Below are 21,337 nucleotides of genomic sequence, written 5' to 3' on the forward strand. Positions count from 1 at the left end.
GAGATGAGTGTTCACGTGTATGGAGTTGGGAGGAATAGCTGTGAAAGTGTAATTGAAAGTGTTTGTTAAAGAGTAAAGGCAGCCATGAAGCTCAACAGATAAAAATGCTTTCATGACTGAGATCCAGGTATCCAATTGCATCTGCATAGACTTTTTCCCACTAAGCCACTTCCCCTTTCTCCATGCCTCCTTTTTCGTATTAGTCTAAATCCTTAATTAATGTAGCACAAGGCATTTCAGACATTTTTTATACAAATTAGACAAAAATTGTCTTGCAACTCCCATAATAAATCTGCCCCACTGCCTAAACCACAGTATCCCAACAAAGCATCCAAGAAAGTCCGGTGAGTATAACTGTGGCAGATTGCTTGGTATGAGGATTCAGAGATGTAACTATAAAGGTCACAGTGGTTACAGTTGTAATTTCATCAATCTTTGATAAATAAAGAACACTACAGATTAACTGGATTACCACTGTCTCAATCTTCCACTACTGCTCCATATACCCACCTATATGTAAGCTTACCCAGCTTTGGGCTGTATTGGACGTTGTCCCACAATGATTTTTTACATGTACTGTTGTAATTGGGCTCACAAGCCTATGTGGACCCATTGGACGATGTACAACACTTTCATATCCTATGAGACATTTAGAAAAAATAGGGATTTTATGATTTCTTAATGTTTTGCTCATCATACATCCTTATCCCATCCTGGAAAACTTTCCCAGAATCCCCTAATGGGGCATCCACAGCTATAAGTTTCCACGGCTTACATGGTGGCCTTATTTGGCAGTCTCTGTAGGGAGAATTCTTACTTCCCGACCCTAGTCACAAGCCTCTCAATCAGCCAAACCAGTTCCCTGCACTGTACTGAGGAGATCCAACCAGGTTGAAACAGCGCTGTCTACAGTTGGGAGTCTGGTCCTTCTAGAATAGATATACTGGTTTGGTTTTAATCGGGCATCATGTCACAAGGCTTCTTATAGCCTTGATGTCAAGGGAGCTGCCTAACAAGGTAACGTGATTTTCCTTATCCCATCCTTACATATTTTTGAATGGTCATCATACAGTTGGTCTAGCCTCTCAAATTCATTACTAACATCAACCATATGTTTGCTTTATGTTGACATAAATTTTTATGTTATTTTATTTTATTAGGATGCTAGAAGGCTTACAAATTGATCAGAATTTTTTTAATTTTCACAGAATGTAAGATTCAATTATTTTAGAAACGTCTTCATATTTATAGGGGTTTTAAAAGTTCTATTTATTAGAAACTCCTCACATAGTACCACATTTTAAAATTGCATCCCTCTAAACAGCCCTTGTTAAGCTTATTTACTGTATAACCCCTTCCCGACATGTGACGTAATAGTACATCACACGCCGGTTGCGGTTGCATCTAAAGGGCTCACGGGCTGGGCCCTCTCCATTGCCGGTAAGTTTATGGTGCATATTGCGGCAACGACTTACTGGTAACACCCGTGATCGGTGCTAGCACCTGCAATCGTTTTAACCCTTTCATTACAATGTGAGGAAAGTCCCCATATACTGTAGTATGGCAGTATATGGTAAGATTGATCGGACAACCTGAGAAGTCTGAAAAATAGTAAAAATAAAAAAACTTAAAAAAAAAATTATAATAAAAAAACTAAAAATTCTAATTTTCATTTTACCCAATTTCTCTTTTCCCCATTTGGATTTTTTTCCTGCTTCCCAGTACATGGCATGGAATATTAAATTCAACCATTTTGAAGTACAACTTGTTACACAGAAACAAAGATATCACACAGCTCTGTGCATGGAAAAATAAAAATGTGAAGGGCTGCGGCAGGAAGGGGTCAAGCATTGAACATGAAAAAACCAAATGGAGGTTCTATACAAAATTTTGTAATCTAGACAATAAAATGTTTATTGAGCCCTAGCATTTATATGTTCAGGCAGGATAAAATGTGAAAACACATCTCAGTCCCAGGACATTGGTCGCCGGAGCATCCGTGACAGCCATATTGTTTCAGATCCAGCACAATGACAAGTCCTGGAGTCTCATACAGACTCCTGTCTGCCATAGGAATGGATCGTCTCTCCCCGATGACATCATTCTGGCAGCACTTAAATGGTTAACACTCGCAATCGCATAATGCAACCGACACTCGCCATGTATGATGAGGGCTCAGTACAGTTATGGGGGTTAATGAGTTAATTTCTGTGTCAAATAAATGTCACACATCATCATCATAAACATAACAGTCCAAGTTCCATTATGACATTTTGTCCTTGTAAAGAGTCCACAACCTTATTGTTTTACATCCACATCACAGCCAACAACCTTGTGTAGTTTTATCCCAGAATATATTTTTATGTCAGTTATTCTTTGGACGTGGCCACGTTCTTTTTCAAGCTAAAAAAAACGGGCAAGAATTTTCTATATTTGTATTCAAAATAGTGAAGCAAGTAAGCAATCCTGGAATTGTGTTCTACATTCCTGCCTGATATATTCCCATTTAGGCTTCATGTATATAAATTCTGTACAAGGCTTAGGGACTCGAGGCTCGCTAGCTATTAATAGAAGGCTAGTACACTTGACACAATCATTATTCATGGTTTAGGCTCCGCAACTGGATTAACGCCAGCTGTACAGTCCAAACTATTCACGGACTCTGTCTGCAGAATCAAAGTCATAGGGAAGTAGCTCTAGTAATGTACAGATTTAAATTATTCTTTATGCCGGGCAAGCAATTTTTAGTATCTTTTATTTATACGCATTTTATACTTTTATACCACCAGGAATGTTTATCTTCCATGCTGGTGTTTAGTGTCTAAACCATTTCAGGCACGTACCACAGTCACGTCTTGGAGAATTATAGAGGATTAACACTTGAAATCTTGGAGTCTCCGACTTACTGTAAATTACTGTAAGCACCATCTATCCAACACCTTGTTTCAATAATAAGAAGAGACTTTCTGGACTTAAGGAAAGCCAATAAGAGCAATGTCGGTGATTAGTATAAAAGGGAACCACCTGTCCTACAGCGAAGACCATAAAGATGGCAAGTTGTATTGCTCTTTATGTAATGTATAGCCATTTGCCTTTTTATACACCACAACCATATTCTACCTTTACTGTAAGTGCCATTACTTTTATCCTCAATCATAATGTAGTTCGGCTCGCCATATATATAGTTAAAGCACTTTACCCATATTCTCTCCATAAGAAAACGTAGATTTAACTACATTAACTGCAGCAGCAAAAATATAACATGACGGCCCTAGAAAAGAAAGCACTCACACAACTGGCCCAAAATGCTGGAATAATAATCAAGGCAGCAGACAAAGGTGGGGGGATTGGGGTACTTAATAAAACTGACTACTTGAAAGAGTCACTCAGGCTTCTTTCCAATACTACATTCTATACTAAACTAAATAGTAACCCAAACACTTCTTTCAAAGTAGCTTTATATGAGTTGGTGGAGGAGGGTCACAGATTGGGAATCCTAAATAAGAAGGAACTTAACTATCTCAAAATAGAAGAACCCGCTACAGCATTATTTATTATTTACCCAAAATCCACAAAAACCTCAATAACGCACCTGGTTGCCCTATAATGTCAGGGATCAATTCATTGTTTTAGCATTGTTTCAGGTAATAGCTTTATTTTTATGCCATTCTCAAGACTATGACTTCTTGCACAATTGCACCGACCATTTCTATTCACCCCGGGCTTACTGGCGGCCGCACCATGTGTACGCGCAATCCTGCTGGCGTTTTTGCCGAGGCTACCGCTATGCCCATGCGCCGCCTCTTTTGCCGATGTCTCTCACAGACCTATTGGTCTGCCTACATCTGTGCAAGCGCCACCACTCATGCGTGCAAGTTTTGCATCTTCACTTGTGCCAGTCTGGTGTTGACACTCCACTGTACTATGTCGTTTAGCGCCCCAATATAGCTCTTTTTTTGTGCAATCATATGTGCTTACTTTGTATTGGCTATCACCAGTCCCTTGGTTTAGGTACTCTGCTTCCTTTGCAGTTTTGGGAGCTGCAGGAACGACCAAGACCTACAGGGCATTGCACCCTTATTTGGGTATTACTCTGCATACCATCAAGTGGTATTCACGTGAGAAGCCTCACACACTTCCTCCACTACTGCTTTCCTGACGATGTCACACAAGTCGCCGTCCTGCACAGTGTAAGGGGGTTCCAAAATATGGAATATTTCAATTGAATATGCTGTATGTGTGTATTTGTGATGTGTATATGTCTGTGTATATGGTGTATATACACTCTATGTATAATTTTTAAGGGATAAGTGGGGTCCCATTCAGAAGTTCACTATGGGGCCCTGCCTCTACTAGGTACACCACTGCCCCGTATATATAAAACTGATCTTTGTAGTCCCTGTACACAGAGGGTGGAATTATCAAGGCTTGTACTGGCATAAAAGACTTGGGCTACCTCCATGGCAATTGGACAGAGAGAAATGTGGAAAATTGTTAGGGTAAGAATTAAGATATCCTCTTTTAGTATGCGTTGGCTGTGTTTCAAATCAATTCTAAATGCATTTGTGCACGTTGCAAAAAAATGACTCAGACAACTGCTGATGCAAGACTTGCAAATGCTACCAGCACTGCGCAAACTTTATTTGGTTTCACAAGTCTATATAGAAAAATAGGAAAGAAGCAGAAGAGGAGGAGAATACTAATCATAGCATCAGAGTTCCCAGCTCATTTAGTCTCTTGATTGGAGAACTTTCTGCTGTCTCAGAATGACGTTACATTCCTTCACCTCTAAACTTTGAGGTGCGTTCTAAGTTCTCGGCGAGTTCATTGTTTCTATTACAGTGCTTTTAGGAAAATAAGACAAGTATAAAGGACAGGATTTGATCTATCAGCTAGGTTTACTTTAACAAAAGTACGTGGAAAGTAGGCTGGGCCCAGAGACGACCCGTGCTGGAGCTTTAGCCATAGCCCGCTCAAGTTTCCGATGCAGGTTATGGCGCAATTCTGCCAAGGCTGGAACCTCTTATTATAACCCTCATGAAAAGTCTGGGGTGGGGGGTGGGGGATGCATGATGCACCAGCTCTTGATAATTCCCACCCACTGTACCTTCATATTGTCTATTGACTGACTAGTCTAAATTATACTCAACTAATTATTCTATGTCACTTACTGTAAAATATTTCCGTATAAAATATGTAAAGGATCATAACATTTCAGGTATATAATTAAATATCAAATCAAGAATAACTATATGCAATAAATGCCTAGGCTAAAATCACTTTACCCCCAACATTGCAAAACTTTATGGAACTCTGTAACTCTGTCATTTGTAGAATGATTGCAAATTTCAGGAAAGTAGATTCACTGTTATTGACATAAATACAACGTGACACTGTTAGATGCTAGGATCAATACAGGTTACAGTTCTGCTCAGTGACTTTCTCCATATTAATTGTACTGCACAACACAGAAACCATGGTTAATAGGCAGGATTCATAATATAGAACTCCAGTTACCAACCCATTTTCCATTAACAAGCATTGGGCATTGTATGCCCTACAGTATATAATCCAATGGCTGCATTGGGTGTATTCTATAGCATGAAGTTCTCTGTGATCACTCTTTGCTGAAAACCCATTCATATTACATTGAAAGGAACAAGCAACCTTAAAAATACAGTGGGATATCCTGTTTGAAATGTATAGACTAGAAATGTATTCATGAACAGTGCTGTGGGAAGAGATTTAGGATTTAAGAGACCACGTCATTTGTATACGTAAGATGACTTCATCATAATCTACCATGTACAGCGCCATTCATTGTGTAGTAGATGTGGTTTTCTATTGCATTTGATGCCCTTTTACTTTAATGAGATATCACAATCAGATATTAATTATTAGCAACACTTACTGGAATCAGTTTGTGGATCCCAAGAATTCTGATATTAAAGGGGTATTCCCATCTGGGCATTCACAATCAGTATCATTAATCTACCATATATAAACATTTTTTCAATTGGATGTTATTAAAAAAATGTTCCTGTGTGAATATAATTTCTCATAAATGTAGCTATGTTGTCCTTTATAAACGAGATAGCTTCCTTGGTTACGACCACCCCACACTCTGACAGCGGGGGCCAGACATGCGCTATTGAGTCCTGCACGACCACCTGGATTCAGCGATCATTACCACAGGACGGCTGTGGGACATATAGTAACTCCTGTACATTTCATATACAAAAACTTTTTGTTTATTTGTGCAGCAGAGGTGGCCGTATGCAGGGACACAGTCTTGTTTCTTAGGGTCCAAATCACTACATTTATGAGAAATTATCTTCACACAGGAACATTTTTTTAAAATAACATCTAATTAAAGAAATGTTTATAAATGGCAGATTAATGAATCTGAATGTGAATGCTCAGACGAGAATACCCCTTTAATTTCATATTCTAAGTACTGGTGATAATAAATGTGTGGAAAATCTTTGACTTATTTAATGATATTGTAATGCAGTGTCCCACTTCTACCTCATCCTTTCCTTTCACTGCATCTAAGAGTGAACAAGCCATTAGGCAGTCCATATAATTTATTTGAGGATCAGTGATGGAAGCCCAGATACACGAGTTCCTCTTATAGGTTATGTATGCCTCCATGTGGTTTAAATTACATTGCAATTGCAATTGATATCAGTAAACAATTCCAGGGTTAAATTGTTAAAGGAGATGTCCACTTTGAGCAAATAATTAATATGTTTTGTGTAATGAAAAGTTCTACAATTTTCCAATATACTTATACAATATACTGTATCCATTCCTTTGCGGTTTCAAGATCTCTGCTCGCTGTCCTGCTATAGAAAGCTTAAAGAGAACCTGTCAGGCAAATGAACCCCCTAAACTAAATATATTTTCATAAACTACCATTAGAAAGCATTGCCTCTATCTCTTCATTGTCCCTCTACATGCAAACTTTAGCAATGAAGTACTAAAGCTGTATACAAATGACCTGAGAGATGTCCAATGATCCATTATCATATTCAAGCTGTCCAGCTTATTCATGAGTGGGAGGCACAGCCACACCCCCCAGTGCGTGACTGACAGCCTGTATAATGATGTGAGGAATAATGGTGTAATGTCCCCTCCATGTGCTTCCTGGTGCTGGCGGCCCCTGCAGCCTGTGTGTGTATGAGATATTCCTATACGCATGACTGACAGCCTGTATAATGGTGTGAGGTTTAATGGTGTTATGGCTCCTCTAGGTGCTTCCTGGTGCTGGCGGCCACACCCCCTGCAGCCTGTATGTGTATGAGATACTCCTATACACATGACTGACATTCTGTATATTGATGTGAGGTATAATGGTGTAATGGTTCCTCCATGTGCTTCCTGGAGCTGGCACCCACTGCACCCTGTGTGTGTATAGGAGAGATACAACTGCTCCAAGCAGCCATGTTATAGCAGAACATGTCAGGTACTTGTGTAGCTGATGTCTGTGTCTCACACATGTGTATTAGGAGGATGCAGCATGTCAGCAGATAAAGCACAGACACCAGCAATGCTTTACTACACATTACACACAGACATGAGCTAGGGAAAGGAGAGGTGAAGGTAACAGGGGTGACATCACTGTCTCTCTCTATGTGAACAGCCTCATTTACATAATAAAAAAAGATGATTTTAGAACGATTAATGTATGAATTGACTAGATAAAGGCAGTGATGGATCCTTATGAGATGCTCTAACAGTAGTGACAGGACTAGTGACACAGGCCTGATGACAGGTGTCCTTTAAATGTTTGCTTCCACTGAATAGAAATTTGTCCTTGGTCATGTGATGGACATGCAGGTGTACAAGCCGTTGTTATTGCAGAGAGTAATAGGAGCCATGTGATATAACTTTGTGTCCATCACAAGCCCCTGGACAGATTTTTATTCAGTGCAAGTAAACATGGAAGCTTTCTTAAGCAGGACAGCAAGCAGAGATCTAGAAAACTGTAAGGAATTGACACAGAAAGTATATTGGAAAATTATAACTTTTCCTTAAACAACCCATCAAATATTTGCTGAAAGTGGACAACTTTAAATTGTCATTAATAATCGTAATAATTATTAATAATATGTAACCAATAGATGCAATTCACAAATGCTGATGTTTGGAACATAAAAATACCAAAAACCAACAACACTAAAATGAAACTGGTTTGCTAAAGATTATCTCACATGGATATAAAGGCTGATCTGGCGCATATAGTGCGAAGGGTAAGCAGCTTGTGGGCGACTGTAACTTATTAGTAACAAGAACTGACATGAATGTGACTGTTATAAGCTCATGTACCACTGGGGGCCAAGGGACAAGACACATAACATATGCACTCCGATCCTTCTGCACGCAAGGACTAGTGACAGGACCCAGATCAAGAGTTACAGTCAAATTACTCCAAGTCTTTTAGAGCAATGCTGTATCTGAAGATCCGTCCTTGCTGTATCTTCTCAATGGAAATGTACTGCAGAGGTTTACAGGGAAATCATACTGTACATTGTTATGTCAGAAATTAAGTTACTTGATTGTAAAATAATTTGATACCCCAAATTATGTTTTCAGACAGATATTATATTACTGCCATGTCAGAGGTATTCACAATACATTTACTCACTATTATGAAGATATGCTAAATCCAAATAGTTTTTTTACATTAGAAGGAAATGCTGTGTGAGCCCTGTATGTGACACAGCTGAAACATTTCAATGAGCAACATTTACAATTGTCTATAGAGAAAAATGGAACTTCATATTTATTTATAGAAAACCATTAATTCCATATTGATATGAGGGAAGAAGAAGATAGAAGCAGTAATAAAATGATTCTACCTTCGCCCCAGGGACTCCAGACTGCCTCATGTTAAAACTCATTGGGTGGTTGGGATCAACTTAGTATGATATTCAATATGACAGCAAATGGACAAACAAATGATAGAACACTATATTGAACTAGAATAAGTGGAAGGTGGACTCTGCCCCGGAGGACTCAGAATCTATATGGGACAGTAGATGGAGACACAGGGTGAGGGAGCATAGCAGTGGGGTTATTGCATGGCAATCCTAAATAGGTAGGTTTTTAGGTTACCGTATATACTTAAAAAAAATAAAATAAAAGTCTTTAAAAAAAAATAAAATTTAAAGCTCACCTTTGTGACGCCCCCCGCAGGTCTTCTTCTTCATTGCTGTTGGCAGCCGGTCACAAGTCCTTGTGTGCTGGCTGTGCACACACTATGACGTCACACAGTGACCGGCCGACATCAACAATGAAAAAGAAGACCTTTAGGGGGGACGTCGGAAAGATGAGTATTGAGGGGTTTTCTAGTGCTAGGCACACTGATGGCAGGCATTAGCTATATACTGGGAGTAGTGGAGGGTATATAAACTGGATGCATATGTTGCCTGTCTATACGGGGTGGGGGAGGGCATGCGCTGGCAAGATATATACTTAGGAAATGAGCTGGGCTGGCAGGCTATTAAACTGGGGGCATGGGCTGGCAGGCTATATACTAGGGGCATGGGCTGGCAGGCTATATACTTGGGACATGGGTTTGCAAGCTATATACTAAGGACATGGGTAGCAGGCTTTAAGCTGGGGTCGTGGGTACTCCAATTATCCTGAAAAATGGTATATAATGGCCTCTAGTCTTCTAAAACAGTTTGTTTGTTTTTGTTTGTTTTGTCAAGTTTTGAGAGATGGTTGGGGAGTTTTTAAAATTTTCCCTCACCCATTTTGAAAGACTTGTAAAATATTTTGATTTCATTCAGTGAGTGAAAAATGGACGATTCTGACCGAATCTACAAATCGATTCATTTATCTCTAAGGTTATTAAATATTTTTCTGTAAATGAATCCTAATAGTTTTCATGAAATGGGTGTAGAACACAATATATCAGCTAGGAAACATTTACAATAGTGGCAGCCACTTCTTGTTGTAAGAATAGACCTCGTATGTTTCATTCCATTTCATTGTCTTTGTAACATAAACAATGTAAAACAAATTTACTGTGAAGGGAACAATAGATTCAAGGTTGCGTTTTTTTTATTACTGTATTAGTTTTAATAAGTAATTGAAGTAAACCTACAATGGATGCACGTAGCATCACTAACATGTTCAGTTTGCTACCAGGTAAAAAAACACATCAATAGACAATTGATAAATGTAAATCAGCCAGCCTTGTGATGTTCTCTTCACTGGAGAAACCACTTGCCTTCCTTTCTCTACTTTCTAGTGATTTACACTCTTGACTCTCAGTTTTTGTATATAGATTTAAAACGACAGTAATTTTAATAAAATATAAAATCTGATCCATGTATGTAACCTTCACTCCATATACAGAGAGCAGTAAATCGACGTAGCACAAGGTTGACAGCATTATTTAGAAAAACATATTTTTTCTGCCTGCAGGCTGGCGTCAATACCGGCCAAGAGCTGGATTCACTTATCTCCCAATTCACAAATAATGAGCTGGTCCCATTACATGAACCTGTTTTATGGCTTTTCTGGAAGTGATCCACGAGGCAGATATTAGACATAATGGCATAAATAGGAAGGAAAGACTTAGCAGAGATAGAAGGAAAAGATCCAGGGGCTGGTGGAAGCAGTGCATGATGAATTGGCAGTCTAGTCAAGTCTTCATCAATGAGTTTTTGATACACGGTATTGTAATTGTTTTTTTTATGGCAGTTTATTCCAAAGAGATGTGGAATAAGGCAAATACCGTGCTGAGAAATAGGACCATTCCTAGTAGCACAATAGCCTGTAGGATGTCAGCCATTGTTCTATTGCCTGACTGCATGATGTTTTTATTCCTCCCAACTGGCCATCGTTCTTTACTTGGGAGCTTCATTTCCATTAAAAAAAATGTTGTTCTTTTATAGATCTATTTTTAAAGAAACTTCTCTAACAGCTACAGAAAATGTCTGTTTGTCTCCAGGACTGTGCAGAATAGAATTCATACTGTGTTTTTTTTACTTGTACATTTACAAAATCGCAGCATATTTTTTTAACTGTGGCGGATACAAACTAAAATCTAGTTTCTACATACATAGAGAACGGGATTATATACCGCTGATCACCCTCCGTAGAGGGACTGCGTGGAAGGCTGCTGTTGTAGGGGCGGGTAGGACACCTGCTGTAAATGCATCTGCTATTTTAGGAAATGAAAACATTTTTCTCAACTATTTCAAGATTTATACCACTAGTGACAAAAAAAATATAAAACTGATCATACAGAAAAAAACATTTGGAATACCTGCATGGAAAGTTGTTCTTCCTATCAAAGCTTTTGACATATTTGGGGAGAGGCCCCAATGAAAAATGATGGGAAGAAAAATTTTAAAAAATAAATAAATAATGTGACGAGCTCACTAAATCCGACACCAGGTACAGGCAGTCCCCGGGTTACGTACAATATAGGTTCTGTGGTTTGTTCTTAAGTTGAATTTGTATGTAAATTGTATATTTTACAATTGTAACCAAAGCCAAATATTTTTTGGTCTCTGTGACAATTCGATTTTAAAAATGTTGAGCTGTCATAAGAACCAGGATTAACAACAAAGCTTCATTGCAGACACACTTGGTAACTGTTATAGCTCTTTATTGTAGCCTAGGGCTAAAGTACAGTAAATTGCCAACATTCAGAGTTCCGTTTGTAACTAGGGGTCATATGTAAGTGGGGTGTTCTTAAGTAGGGGACCGCTTGTATATCTATGAAAAAAGAAAATCCAAATAAGAAAGACGGAAGCAGCACCCCTGGAAGAGTTGACATTTATTCACCCAAAGTGTAGGTGTCAAGAGCAAAATGCAAATGTCAACTCTTCCAGGAGTGCTGCCTCCATCTTATTTGGATCTACTATACCTACCTGAGAGTCGGGTTCATTGAGGCTTGCACCATATACAGCAGGTTTTAACCCTTGATATTACACTGCTGCTCCATATTTAGTTTTTGAGCTCATGCAAAAAGAAAAGTTATCTCTAAGCGTAGTTTAAAAAAAGATCACATTTTAAAAAGGATGTACGTGATGTACATGTCCAAACTAGCTTCCAGTCTTTGCATAAAGCTAATTTTTGTTCATTAATTGTGTGTGTGTGTGGGGGGGGGGGGTGTCTCTGTTTTGTCTTGATTTCCTCTTTGTGTTTTTCATAATGTCTAAGTGTCTCCCACCACTTAGAGAGGGCGAGGCAAGTAGGCAGGGACAGCTGAATGAAGTTTATTTCAGGGCCCACAGTCTCTGACTATGTCTAATGCCTGTTCCCAGATCCTTTATTATTCTATGGTTTAAGCAACAGACAAAAGTATAACCCAATAATAAAATATTAATTTTTATATAGATAATATTATATAGATCTTCATATTTATTTTTATACTTAGTTTTACTATTTAAACAATGTATTAATAAATGTATTGACATATCTCCTTTGCGCTTCACTTCATAATTTGTCCCTGTCATATAGTTTGTCAAAAGGTAGTACTTAGGAAGATTGTGTACTTTATTTTAAGGTGTGAAAACGTGTGAGAGATCTATGACCTATAGATCAAGTTCAGAAAAATGTGAGAAAGCCCTGTACTAAATTATTGAATTATCAAAGGATCAATAACTCTTTAGTGTGCAGAAAAGGTATAGAAACTCCTCTTTAAATCTGAAAAAAAAATTGTCTAGTTAATGAAATTGGATGGACAAATGAGAAATGTATAGAAGCAATCCATGCAAATGTTTTTTTTCATACTGGTCACGGAGGAATGTTTTATTTTTTTATAAAATAGACATAGGTTGGATAAATCTATCAATATTTAGGCAAGTTGATAAAACATGTGTCTTGGGTCATCCTCTCACTGTCACAAAGATATGACCTGTAGGATAAAGCATTATGATACCTTTATGTCAAATGTCTTAAACTGTAAAGTTCAGTCTATTTCTTGAGTCTCACATTCTTAATGAAACTTTAACAGGAATCATATTGAAGTAACACCTGACTGTTACTTTGTTCAAAAACATGTGAACACATAAAAGTATTGTGATATTTGAAGACATAAATCAATATACTGGGAGAGATCAGAAGCGTCTGAGAACAGAACTGTTCAAGTTGCCCATGCAATAAATCTGTGTTCAGCATTCATTTTATGTTTATTAAATTAAAGCTGAGCTCTGATTGGTTGCCTTGGACAACTGCAACTGCCCCGCTCTCAGATACTTCTGATAAATCTCCTCCAATTTGGGGAAAGGGTAAAAAAAAATACAAAAAAATACAATTTTTATCTATTTTTGGATTTTACCTATAACATAATTTTTAAAAAATTATTTGTAGGGAAGCGGGGGTCTAAATATGTGCATCAGCAAGGTATATATATATAGATATATATATATATATATATATATATGTTGCCTACCACAGATGCATGAAATATGGAATTAGTTTTTGATACTGCTCACACTGATGGATTTCTACTTGTTCTATATAAAACAGTACATTTCAGCTTAAAGAATTGGATGCTGGACTTTCTTCACATTTTCTTCTGTATTGTGAGCTTACCCTGCTTCTCTGTGTCTATTTTTGACTGAACATAAGCTCTGATGGAAGGAATAAAATGTACTTAGGTGGTCTCTAAGTTTTCAACAAACTTTGTACAAATGAGTTGTTAAAGTGAATACAAGAAACATGATATAGCTTCTTCTCCTTTATGCATCTCTATGAACTTCTAGAAATAGCGCTGAGCTAATATTGGCAAAGGTGACAAATTGAGTGTCAATGGACTTACACAACCAACTGATCAATTTTACTGATCACCTTTCATGTGGACAATTGTTAACTTGTAAATTTGGTCCAAATTCATGAAGATTGGGTGAGTGTCACGTGGCAAATTCAGCTCAGGATTCCTCTCAATCGGCTGTTGTAGTGAGATGCAACAAAAATCACCACCAGTTAAAGATGGTTACTGAATCATTTGACTTTTGTCCATGGTGCTGGATGTTATTCTAGCTAGAGCGTACAGTGCTGTAGAATAAACTGAGAGATACCTTAACAATCACCAACCCCTCCATAATGTTTAGATGTAGGGATGTGACTGCTAAATCCAGCAATTTATGATGAATCATTGTTATTAGAATACATAATGCAGGAGGGCTAGTTGGTGCGAGTGGTTGCAATAACTATTGCTCTTACTGTGTGTAACTGTATGGATGATGCAGAGCTGTGTGTGTAACTGTATGGATGATGCAGAACTATGTGTGTAACTGTATGGATGATGTAGAGCTGTGTGTGTAACTGTATGAATAAATCAGAGCTGTGTGTGTAACTGTATGGATGAATCAGAGCTGTGAGTGTAACTGTATGGATGATGCAGAGCTGTGTGTGTAACTGTATGGATGGAGCATATCTGTGTGTGCTGTGCTTTAGTGCAACCAACAGCGATATTTTGAATGGTGTTAAATATATTTTTCCATTGTTTCCATGATCATCAACACTTATGGCCCATCAAGCTGTGTATAGAGGGTAGTGTTGAACAGACCCTAAATTCGGCCCTGGGATCAACATCAGCGAGTAAAACCTGCAATTAGTGCTGATCATAAATGTTAAATCTTTAAATGCAGTTAGTAAAGACATCACAGGGAGTGACGATCCTAGGGTAAATAGCAGCAAGCATATGCCATCAGCATTTAAAGTGCACCACCAGCATCTAAAGGGTTAACACCCGTGATTAACGCCAGCACATATTGCAGGTGGTACTGGTACCAAAGCTGTTTAGGTCCAGGTTCAAATACCTGAACCAAACTTTTCATTAGGGTTTGGTCAAACTTGGTGAGCCCAAACGAGTCCACTCATCACTAGTAGAGAGAAATAGTTAAATTGTTCTGGGAAGTACTAACACTAGTACACATCACAAGGTCTATCGTGCTTCAGCCAATACCTGGTACTATGGATTAAAGTTATGCTTGAAAAAATATTTTTCCTGAATGGCGCCCCACAAGTAACAGATTGTGATGTTGCCTATAATAAAGAAGTATCTTTTTGATAGTTAATGCTACAAACAATAACTGTTTCATGTTGAAGAATAGGAGCATCCTCAGTGGTGGTCGGCAGGATGTGTTTTCAAGATTGTGGAACAAAAATTGTAATTCTATAATTTTTTACAAACAGTGAAATGTAGCTGACAAAAAATGGATCCACTAATCCAAGGATATAAAAACAGTGCTAGACTTCGAAACACGTCTAGTATTGGTGTAATATCTTAGCAATTTTTTATCAACTACGTTTCACCATTTGTAAAAAAAGCAATAGAATTACAATTTTTGTAGCTTAACACAGAGGATCCAGCAGACTTTGCTGTGACCTGGAATGCCTCATATGTCTTAGCCCCTAGGCGCATGTACAAATCCCCAGATGCTGCTCAGCACGTTGGCTTGCTGGTTAGCACTACAGCCTTGCAGCACTCTGGTCCTGGGTTCAAGGCCCATCCATGTCAACATCTGCAAAGATTTTGTATGTTCTCTACGTGTTTGCATGGGTTTCCTCCAGGTCCTCCCGTTTCATCCCACATTCCAAAACATACTGGTAGGTTGATTAGATTGTGAGCCCCATGGGGACAGGGACTGATTTGGCAAGCTCTGTGTAGTGCTGCGGAATATGTTAGTGCTATATAAATAAAGGAATTATTATTACTTACCCCGAGACGTTGGAGGTGTAGAGGGAACTCTGCAGCATTGACTATATGTAAGTGGAACATTCATCGGCTATCGAACACCTTCGAACTCTGATCGATAAGATCTACTATAGAGATTTAGAGGGCACAAAGTCTGTAAAGTGTACTGGTACAAATATTACGGATCCAAATATGTGTTATGCCTGGATGACAAATCTGTGACCACGAGGACAAATGATGTGTGTTCAAATGTTACTCCTGTAATGTGAACAGTGTTAATGAATAAATTTTTCTTCTTCTATTTTTACCAAGCTCTGTTTTATACACATATGTGTGGTCGGCTATATTGTATATTGTACTATTTAATCAAATGCTATACATTCAATTTTTTATGTTGTTATACAATTTCCAGTGTTACCGTATATACTTGTGTATAAGCCGAGTTTTTCAGCACAAATAATGTGCTAAAAAAACCTGACCTCAGCTTATACACGAGTCAATTAAAAACAAAAATTGTAATACTCACCCTCCGGTGCCTGGATCCCCAGCGGCGGCTCCTGGCGGCTCCCGATCGCAAACCCAACGTTATGCACATTAAAAAAATAAACTTAATACTCACCTTCCAGCGATACTTACCCCCGATCCTCGACACCGGCTCCCGATCCTCGGCGGTGGCTCTCGATCCCCAGCAGCGGCTTCTGTCTTCTTTCTTCTCTTGCAGGCGCTCACTATGATGCGGCGGTGTCGCCGCTGATGATGTCATCAGCAGCGATAGCGCTGCATAATAGTGAGCGCCGGCGGGGTGATCGCATGGACTTGACTCCGTCGGCAAGAGAAGAAAGAAGACAGAAACGCCAGGAGCCGCTGCCGGGGATCGGGAGCCGGCGCCGAGAATCGGGGGTGAGTGTCGCCAGAAGGTGAGTATTAAGTTTATTTTTTTTATATGCTTAACATACAGGGGGCAGGCTGGCTGTATACATAAGGGGCCTGGCTTGCTGTATACCACTTGGGGCTGGCTGGCTGTAAACCACTTGGGGCTGGCTGGCTGTATACCACTTGGGGCCGGATGGCTGTATACCACTTGGGGCCGGCTGGATGTATACCACTTGGGGCCGGCTGGCTGTATACCACATGGGGCTGGCTGTATACCCCATGGGTCTAGCTGTATACTACTTGGTGCTGGCTGTATACTACACCCTTGGCTTATACTCGCATCAATAGGTTTTCCCAGTTTTTGGTGGTAAAATTAGGGGTCTCGGCTTATACTCGCATCGGCTTATACTCGAGTATATACGTATATACATATAAAGTTTTTAGTTACATTTTTTGTAGACAACTATTAAACGTTTACTTAGATTATCATTTTCTGGGTACCAGATTTTCTAAAAAAACTATTAAACAGAATGTGAAAATATTGCTAAGATTTTTTTAATATATTTTCATGAGGTTTTTATTCAAATGTTTGAAAATGTTCTGTAGACTAGTATTGGAATATTGGAAAATAACATCATAAGATCACATAATGATTTTTTTAAGACCCCTTCCTTTTTCCTATTAACTATAAATCCAAGTTTATGTTCCTGTAGGACACACAAAGTAACTTTGTTTGGCAATGGAAGGAGAATAAGAACCACATATTAGTCTTGGATGTAATCCACTATTTCATCCATTTCTCATCATTCTTTGTAGAGATTTACTCACAGCAGGGTGTGAAACCACTAGCTGAGCAAAGATAATTTAGAAAAAAAGTTGTCTGTGACCTTTCAAGAATCTGTTCGTGCAGAACATGTGCCAAGCAATCAATACCTGTGTACTGGGCCTGAAAATGGAGCGCCCATTGTAAACTGCAGAATTGTTATATGCTGGAAACAGTACCACAACATGACTTAGATAGGACTGGAGATGTCACTATCTAACGTGACTATTTATTCCATATCCCTTTATTTTATTCATAAGGATTGTGCAATGCATCATGGTATAAATGACAATAAAAATGGTTTGACATTGGAATAGCTGCGGTTCAAAAACATTTTATGAGAAATGACTAAAGATTTTGTTCTTTAGGCAGCAATCATTCATGATGTATGTCACTGCACCCCTTGCCTGTTTCATAACTGTCCATCATTATATCTCGCCACATATTGAAACAGATACATTCAGCATTTCAGTATTATGTTATCTGTCTCTGTAATCACATTTCCTTTTCTTGCCAGTAAAACTATTACAATTATATCCACAAAACATCCATTTTTATTCTGAATCCCTATTATGGAAGAAAGCCTAAGCCATATTTTAAATAACACAGCGATAAATAAAATTGTGGTGGTAAAGCTCCATTACCTATATCCTGTTGCTTTATATTATGCAAGTTGAAGGTTTATCTGTGAAATGCTGAAATGGTTAAAGGGAACCTGTCACTCAGGACCTCATTTTCAAATTGCAAATGTGTCCTTCTGCTTTGTATTTGTATTACAGTTTAATTGTGTGTTATAACTTACCTTGCACCCTGACAGAATACTCTGTTTAGTCCCAGGTGTTGACTTTGGTTTGGATGCATTTCATGTGGCCTGTCTGTGCTGCTCACTCCTCAGCCCCCACCTGCTACTGAACAGCTTCTCCCTCCCCCACTGATGTTAGTTCCCCAGGCTGTGAGCTCTGTAAAGGAGTAGGAGGGAGGAGGTGTACAAAGGTGGGGGCTGGGAGCTGAGGAGTTTACAGCACAGGCAAGTCATGTGTTTTTAAAATGCAGCCAAACTAAAGTCCAACCCCTGGGACTACACAGAGGATACTTTCAGGGTGCAAGGTAAGTTATAACACAATTATATTATAAAGACAATGCTTAGAGAAGGCAGAAAGGAATATTTGCAATGCAGCTGTAATGGGCTTTTGCATCCTGTCTTTAGTGAAAATGAGGTTCTTGGCGACAGGTTCCCCTATATCAGCAATCAACGAAGAAGCAGCACTCAGTTGAAAAAATCAAAAGAGTTCTTTATTCCACCATTAATGTGCAACATTTTGCCTTTTCATTAAGCAGATGCATGATAATGCCTTTAATATAAAGGTGAAACGTTGCACATTAATGGTGGGAAAAAAAACTCTTTATTTTTCCAACATGGAGTACTGCTTCTTCGTTGATTGCTGATATCTACTGGGATTTTCATCAGACCTTTTGAAGACCTGCACCCAGCTTCCTTCTACACAGGGTTGCTCCAGAATCCTTCCTCCTTACCTCTTAGGTTCCCCTATATAGTATTTTTTTCTTTATTGACCCATTATACATTAGTGAGGTCTTTGGGGCCATTGTGATGGATCTGCCACAAATGTGGCTTAGGTCCGGCAACAAACCTGCCCCTATTTTAATGTACCATGAGTATGAGGACTAGGAGCTATGTCATTGACTATTATTATCCAATCATTTACAGTTTTACTTGTTCTTTTTAGCAAAAGCTTAATAAAAAAATATTTGAGTCCTAATTTAACTTTAAAAAATTGCATTGAGTTATTCTCCTAAAACAAATAAGTAAATTACGGTCGCATTTATATTTCTCCCTCTCTCATTACATTTTATTTTAAACACACTGAAAAATATAATCTGTAAGTTTTTTTGATTCATATAGTGTTTGGTGTGTACGTTGAGATATGGTCAGTAGTCACAAGAATACCTTTTTATTAGGGAAGCATCAGTTTGAACATGTAAAACTTTAATATGTCTAAAATCAGCCCTAGAGAAGAAACATACCATTGTATATATTGTCAGCAGCTGCAACAGCAGGACTGTGAAAAATGCATTTTTATTCCAGGATCCTAGCTGGACTTTGAGCATTCTTGCACCCTGGTATGTGAGATCTCTTTATTGTATCACCACACAGCCCCTCCACCTTGTGCTGTGCTCAGTGAAAAAACCTTACACACCAGTGTACCATTGTGGTCCAAGTCCAGCTACAAGCCTCATGGCTTCACTTTACATATCAAAGAAGCAGAGCAGAAATATCAATATTGGTAACATTACCTAATACCCTGCCTCTAAACCTAAACACATGTTACCAAAAACATAAGGTAAAGTGGCGCCTGCTCTTTGTATTGTCTGTGCAATCCATGCTGTAGCATAAAGAAATATTTTTTTAACTTTCCCATTTTAATTGAGATATCACAAGATGAGAGAACAACATAAGATAGACTCTAGGGTTACTCACACTGAAGTAACACAGAATAATGCAGATAATTTCTGCATATCTCAGGACAAGAGAACAAGTAAGAAAACACACATCTAGATGTTTGCTTTATGGCTGCTGCGATTTATAAAAGTTAACTGTCACAAAAGGTTTATTAGTCACTAAGGGATGAGGTGTAACACCTATGCAGGGATTAGATAATGAGAGGAGAGCAGCATCGGTGTGAATAGTCTTATTTAGGCCATGGCAATGCAATAGAGTAAGTAAAGCAAATTACCGCACCATACCAGGGGAAAAGATAGGACATGTGCTATAATTTCCCTTATAACGGCACCATGCGCCATGTATCTCTATGGAGAGGGGAGGAGTCACCCCTCCTCCTCTCCATCGATGCTTGTCCGTGCTAAAAACATACAAAAAACATGAGGTAAAGTGGCCAACCCCTTTAAGTCATGTGTAAGCTTTGACTATACACTTCATAACTTTTATTCTCTTTTATGTCATGCCAAGACTGTAATACCAAGACCCTTATTACACGAGGTGACAAATGAAGTAAGGCACCTTAAATAATTTACAGTCTTTCCTTGATGGGATCTGATGTAATGTCTCCTGGTTACATTGTATTTCAAAGCAGTGCAGCGAGAGCCTGTCTCCACTGTCTAGAATTGGGGATTGTAACTGGGTCTAAAACAAGCAGGAGGAAGCGTCTGGGCTCTCTATAAGAGATGATCGGATTGTTAGAGCGAAGCTTACAGACAGTAACAGAGTTTGATAAATAATGCATTGTCCTTTGTCTTGCAGGAGCACTGGAGGAAGAGGCACAATCAGATCGGCTGTGGAGAGCTTACACAGCAAAGCTAATAGGTTTGTAAATGAGATTTTTTTTTGTCTGTTTGTTTTGGCTGTGAGGCTGCTATTAATCTGCTGCAATCCTAACTTGTGATGCTCGCCTCAATAAAAACAGTTATGTCTCAGTCCAATTCTCCACCTGTCTGTGTTCTTCATTCTAACTTCATTTCCAATTGTGTCAAAAAATAAAGTTGCGAGGCCATAGGGAGAGGTACAGTACGAAGGCGAGGCATCAAATGTCTGTGAATTACCTTGCCTTCATATAAGCAATGTGCCTATTATTATTATTTATGCCTATTTAACCTATTGACCCACATTTACTAAAGCCCCTGCGCCAGTTTTCTGTCGGACTTTGTAAGTTATTTTATGTACACACTGCTTGCACAGTTATTTCAGAAGTGTCAGCACCACATGTGGCACACGCGACTCATTTATGTCATGGCTGCACCGTACCCGACACTACACAAAATTCTGCAATTAAAAGGGTGTTCCAGTATACGGACCGTGTGACACATTTATTATGTAATAGAAGTGTTAATGGTGCACAAAAAAAAAACCAGGTTCATGAAGAAAGTGCACCAGAATTGTTGCGGATCATTTAGAATGTATTTGCGCCAGAAAGAACAGACGTTTCCTACTATCC

At 38.7% G+C, this 21,337-nt stretch overlaps 1 protein-coding gene across 1 annotated transcript in view; it reads left to right on the forward strand.

Moving 5' to 3' along the window:
- The window catches only part of ST8SIA2 (ST8 alpha-N-acetyl-neuraminide alpha-2,8-sialyltransferase 2), a 137,417-nt gene that overhangs the window by 42,687 nt on the left and 73,393 nt on the right, over window positions 1-21,337 (forward strand). Inside the window, exon 2 of the mRNA XM_072148554.1 lies at window positions 20,647-20,709. Within this exon, the coding sequence (XP_072004655.1) occupies window positions 20,647-20,709 (63 nt within the window). The remainder of the gene's footprint in view (window positions 1-20,646; window positions 20,710-21,337) is intronic.

Source organism: Engystomops pustulosus, chromosome 4, assembly GCF_040894005.1.
Source record: "Engystomops pustulosus chromosome 4, aEngPut4.maternal, whole genome shotgun sequence".
In the NCBI taxonomy this organism is placed as follows: domain Eukaryota; kingdom Metazoa; phylum Chordata; class Amphibia; order Anura; family Leptodactylidae; genus Engystomops; species Engystomops pustulosus.